The 6,018-nt window shown below is 39.8% G+C and overlaps 1 protein-coding gene across 1 annotated transcript; it reads left to right on the top strand.

The window, feature by feature from the left end:
* The first annotated feature begins 5,009 nt into the window (after window positions 1-5,009).
* Window positions 5,010-6,007, top strand: LOC26514644. Its single transcript, XM_014908550.3, has 4 exons — window positions 5,010-5,363; window positions 5,424-5,508; window positions 5,561-5,714; window positions 5,771-6,007. The coding sequence occupies exons 1-4, from the start codon at window positions 5,361-5,363 to the stop codon at window positions 5,853-5,855; spliced, it is 327 nt and encodes a 108-aa protein (XP_014764036.1). The 5' UTR covers window positions 5,010-5,360; the 3' UTR covers window positions 5,856-6,007.
* The last annotated feature ends 11 nt before the right edge of the window (window positions 6,008-6,018 follow it).

The following is a 6,018-nucleotide window of genomic DNA, read 5'->3' as shown; positions in this document are numbered from 1 at the left end:
TGCGCAGCTTTGGCTCGGCTTCGTCAAGGTACCGAGTGCAGCTCTCGTCCTTTAACGAAAGCATCTCTTGACGAAGCCAGCCACCCAATTCCCGCCCCCTCGCTAGATGTCACGTGCATTTTGCCGGCAAATCGTCTGTTTTTGTTTTGGTTTGCTTTTCTTTGGTACGATGTTTTGCTTAGTAGCTGCTGCTGTTGCTGCTTTTCCGATTTTCCACTCTTACCTTTGTTGTTGCTGCTTTCGCTTTTCTTCTCACTTGTGTGTGTTCTATGCTTGTCTTTGTGTGTGTCTGTTTGTGTGTATGTGCCCTTGTAACTCTCACGTTTACATCCTTTTCTGCTTTCCTTCTTTTTACGTTTTTTTCCCACGTGGCATCAGCTACAAATGAAGTTTTCCGCTTGCTTGCCAAGTTGATTAAGTTACTTCCCAGTTTAAAAGTAATTTAATTATACAGTCTTAATACCCCTAGATAGCTTCGTAGACAGCCAGACCGCCAGTGAATCAATCAAAGCAAATCAATTACGATGTTCCTCCGGAACAAAACTTTCAAACAGGAAATCACATTCAATTTCGGAAAACAAAACAACAAGAGATGGAGGCAATTTTTCATAGATCAATGAAAAATGGTTTTACAAGTTTGAATTGAGATGATTTTTAAAGAAAGTAATTTTAGAATAATATACATAAATTACTTTTCGAAACTCACCATTTAAGAGCTTTAAGACCATCAAAAATCGACTTTCAATGCCAATTACATTATTTTGCATTTCCAGCTGCCCGGAAAAGTATGCTATGAATTTTGCTGACACCAGATGTCTGGTTTCTGGTGCTTCCTGCTTTCTGCCTTTAGCCCTATGCCTGTTGGCCCCTTCCACATTCTTGATGCCAACAATGAAGAAGCAAGTTGCGGTGATTTTGAAGCACTTACCTAGGTCCTGTGGCCAAATGCGGATGCCTCTTGGCCACTAATTACGCAAATGAATTCTCCCAACAAGAAAAGGACGACTGGCATTCCACAACAAAGATAAATGTCACTCAATGAAGAGGATGGATTGGGATAAGAAGAGGTGAGGAGTAGAGCCAAGTCCAGGACAACCGTAACCGTAACAATGCTGTCTGGGATTCTGTGTTGCCTGTCGCATTGAAATTTTGCTGAAATGCGAAACGCGCTCAACTCAACTCGAGTGGAAAATGAATGTTTGTGTACGAAGATGTGCTCCTGCATTTGCCGTGCTCTGCTGGAAATCCAATTGTGCAGCATCATTATCTTTTGTATAATTTCTGGCATAGTCTGGCATAGTTAACCCCGCCTTCTCAGTCCCCCCACGTAGGCCCCACACATCAAATGCAATCAGGCTGAAAATTTATACGTTTAGCATGTTTATCCTGCCTTTCGGCTGATGTTTTGCTACTGCATCCTTACAGACAAAATCAATTTGCTAACCCGCAACCGCAGGCTGTGATGGCATTGACAAGGTATTTCGATTTTGGCCACCTAAAGGCTAATATTTGACATTTTGGCCTGCGTGCAAATTAAATTGCGTGTCCTTGCCTGGACAGCTCCACAAAAGGATACTCCAGGCTGAAAATTAAATGGCATTGCTACAAAGTAGATAACAAGGTTGTAATCATCAACTTTGGATTAATCAATTTTTCATTACTTTAATTGTTTTGTAACTAAATTATGAGAAAAGTGTCATCTGGAAAATGTAAGTTATTTTAATTTATTCATGCTCGGAACAAGAGATACTACTTTTAAATGATTAAAATGAAAGTAGATAGCAAGAATATCAATTAAGAACAACTCCAATAGCTTTTCATGCCATTTGCCAGACACTATCTGGGAAAAGGATAAGGAAGGATTGCATTAACACGCCATGACCAAGTTCCAGAATCTTGTCTTGTCATGCAATTATCGAGTTTTAATGAATTTTCGCGCTCCGTCAGGGAGCCAAGATCCAAATGCCATTAAAGGACACCGCCAGCAGAGATGCGCAAAAAAAGCGCAAAAAGTCCTTGCCAACTAATTACCCGAGGACACTTGCCACACCCACACAGAGCCCCAGAAAGCCAAACAAAAACCAACAAATGCTCGAGTTAATTGCATTGCCAATGATGCGGCAAAATCGTTTTGACTCTCTGCCCACAATGATGACCATTAAGCCATTAAGAAGCTCAAATTGCCATTAAAGAGGGCAAACACGAGCATAATCGGACGAAATCGCAGTTACAAAATTTCACTACAAATTCTCAAGTCATCACCCTTAACTTGGAACTTAAAGACGATTTTTGGGGGGAAGAAAAAAGAACAAAATCCTTACCACTTCTGGTCGTAATTAGGCCACATTCCCATTGAATTGCAAATGACATTAGTTAAGTATTTTATGCTGGTTTTGCTGGAAAGTTTGCCACAGCTGTCGGTGGCTTGTTTGCTCCCCCAAATGCCTAACGAGCTAGTGGTCAGTGGGAGAATTCTAAAAGTCCTCAAATGCCAATTCCCGCTGTAAGTTAAACAACTGTCTAATTGCTTGCCACTCGCAGTGGCATCGGGGACTCCATGAATCCGAGCTGCAAGAGTAAAAAGCAAAACACATCTGACACAACCAGGCAATAAATCTCAATTGATCCCTGAGGCGCCAGGTGGGGGCTACGTTTGGTCAATTAAAACTCTACCGTTCTGCCCCCAACCGACTGGACATACTCCCAGCACACATCAGTGGTCAGTGCATCAGGTGGTGGAGTTGCACAGGAGGAGGTGAACGTGCGGCAAATATGTTAAGTGGCATCAGCGAGCCACAACAATGTGCATGCTGATGACTGCTCAACCTGCCACACAACCTGCCACACACACTGCCACCACACACTCCTCCCGGCCATTGAATTCCCCTGACTTTTCCGGTAAACACGAGATAACCGCCGGCAAACAGGAGCCAATTTCACAAAAAAGGTAAAAAGAAAATATTTTTAACAAAAGAAATGAGATACTATTTTACACATAGAAAATGGGAGTATTTAATATTATATTCAAAATATATTTAAAGAGTATTTTCACCCGTTTATGTTATGGCATGTAAATGCAGCTCCTTTTTCGATATCCTTACCAAGTCATATCCACCTTAACACATCCCATAAATAACAATCTGAAAGTGTGTGTTAACCGTAAAGCCCATAAAGGCTTTCTGCCCAGTGGCGATGGGCGATGCAAGGTGAAAGTATTTTTAATTAAATTCCACAAACAAGCCGAGCAGATAAAGCAATTGAATGTAAATGGGAATGGGAATGGGAATGGGAAAACAGGACTAAAACGCGTAGTACTTGGTCGTAAATGCCCGAATGGGCCATTGTGGACATTTGGCCTGAAGAAATGGTTATGGAAGGAATAAAACCGGCGGGAGAAACGGTGCAAAGCGGACTGGAGGCACGCAAGTGCAAATAATATTGTGGCCAAGTTGGCTCAAACAAGTTCCAGTGGACAAAACCCTGGGCAAACCCAGTAAATAGCATTAAGTAACCGCACGCACACACACGCACATGCGGTGGGCTGCACTAGGCAGGGGGTGTATTTGTGTGTGTGTTACTGCTGTCGGTGTCCTCGTCTTCCTAGTGTAATTGCCTTGGATGACTTGCCTGCCCCCAACCGCCTCCTGGCTGGCCTTGCTATCCTGACTCCACTTCCTCATGGCTTTCTGGCATTGACAAGCTCCATAATGGCCATCGACCGCAACATCTGGTTTATGTTGCCAGTTTCCTCTGCCCCGGCAGGAGTCTTGCCATTTGGCCTCCACGCATTGATTCTCAGGTACACACGCCACCACTACTGACCAGCCTAATTGAATATCCTTGGCAGGCTCTTGGTAACATAGGATCCGCTATTAACTACAGGTTCAACGCATGAGGTGAAATTTCAACACTTTTCATCGGGAATATATTAGTGTCATAATTTTTATGACACTGTATGCTTTTCTTATAAAATTATGGACTATCTATGCTTAAAAAATATAATTGTTTTCCCTTTTTCGAAGCTCCACTGTAACTGGCCCTGGACTCTGGACTTTGTATGCTCCCTTTCCATATTTCAGTAAGCAAAAGTTGCTTATCGTCGACGCACATTGATATGCATACCCACTCACAGACACGTATGGGAATCCTTGGGATGCGGCTGCCAAACCCTTATCACAAGGATACACAGCCAGAAGAAAAACTCCCTGGGGGGACGACCTGGCTCCATTGGAGATCTCGGAAAATGCCTTGGAAACCATCGCTTTGCATGCATATCCCGGACATATTTCCATTCCTTGGCCAACTGCATCTACTTAGCATAATTTGCCGCCTCTTCCTTGTTCTTTTGTTTTTTTTTGGTGGGGGGATCCTGGAGTTGAGAAGTTGTGTTCTAAGGAGTCCTTGGACTGGGAAATGTCTGCCGCTCGGCTGTCAAGGACCCAAGTTGCGTTTTCTGTTTGTCTAGACAACGACTATGTCTGCATACAAAGATTATGTTTTGATGGGTCGTTTAGCTGACAATCAATTGGTGTATAGTATCAAAAGTTTTTAGCATATATTTGCATTTAAAAAGAAAAAGATTAAAGACAAGGATAATAAACGAAGAAAGGACAATGCAGTTTTTAACCAATCGGGGGAAGGAACAACATTTTTATTATTATTTAATATTAATGTTAGATAGTATTCAAACTTATAGTGAGCTCGATAGCAAGTAGAATAATGATTTTGAATGCAAAATATATTTGTATTTTTAAATGATTTTAAATTTATCGCGCCATATTTTCTATATTTTCAAGCACTATCAACGCGTATTTGTCAGCACTAAAGTCTGCCAGCGTTGCCGTATTTTACGATTTATTTTAAAAATTCCATAAAACAAAAGCTAGGCACGTAAATCGCGAATAAAATAGAGTAAATTTGAATAAAATGGGAGTTTAAGGATTCCAGGAACTAATAACCATAAAACACCAAGGCGGAAATAACGAATAATGTGTTTCTTTGAATATCGATAACCAAGTTTGAATTTTGGCCACCAATCATAACAAACTCCAACAGCTGTGCGAAGCTTAACCTTTTTTATTTAACAAAAAACATTTCAAAATACATATTTTGAAATAAAATACAGTCAGAATTGAATTAACAAAAAACCTTTATACATTTTTTATTGGAAGATCAACAAAAGCGGTGCGGAACTTTCAAATTAGAGGCTGCCGATCACATTCAATCCATACAGCACGATAAACTCATTTCTCGAACACTTTTATGTATGATAAAAGTTAGTAAATGAAATTTCTTTAACTTAACAACCTTCTCACTTACCTGGGGGATAAATCCAACTATATAAATCATAAATAAACATAATGGTAAGCAAAAAAGCAGCACCGGTAACTCCCAAACTGTAAAAGTATCTGTTTATCTTTTAGTTGCAGCTGAGTGATTTTCAAACTGTTTGTCCCGACAGTTTGAGTGCCACTATGGGCTACCAAATCTACAAAGATTTGAGAAACGGTAACTACAAATCTTACTTAGTGTTATTTACTCTCTGAAGAACACATTTTAGATCCCCAAAACGTGGACTTGCAGCCAAGCTATGATAAAAGCCAGAAACTCTTTTATTTGAAGAAAGATAATAAGTTTTATGTACCCGTATTGCACACAAAACAAATACATTTTAGTCAGTTGCAACAATTTAAGGAGAAATGTGGCAGCAATGTGTAAGTTTCTTAATTAAATCATTTTTAATATTTATATTAATTACTATTTTGTATAGCAACATATTTCTGGCCATAATTGACAATACGGGCAATATTTTATACTATGAGCTGAACCATGGATTTTGTGAAAAACCAAAATAAATAAAACTTCATTTTATTAATAGCGATAGATACATTTATTCAAAATCATATCATAAATAAAAATTACAGTCACAACTTGAAGCTAAAAAAGTGACTGACTTATGGTTGAAGTCGACAGCTTTAAAATCAAATCGGCATAATCATAATAAAAATGACAATAGAA

This window comes from Drosophila ananassae, chromosome 3L, assembly GCF_017639315.1.
Source record: "Drosophila ananassae strain 14024-0371.13 chromosome 3L, ASM1763931v2, whole genome shotgun sequence".
NCBI classification, from domain to species: domain Eukaryota; kingdom Metazoa; phylum Arthropoda; class Insecta; order Diptera; family Drosophilidae; genus Drosophila; species Drosophila ananassae.
This window is presented reverse-complemented; position numbering and strand designations above follow the sequence as displayed.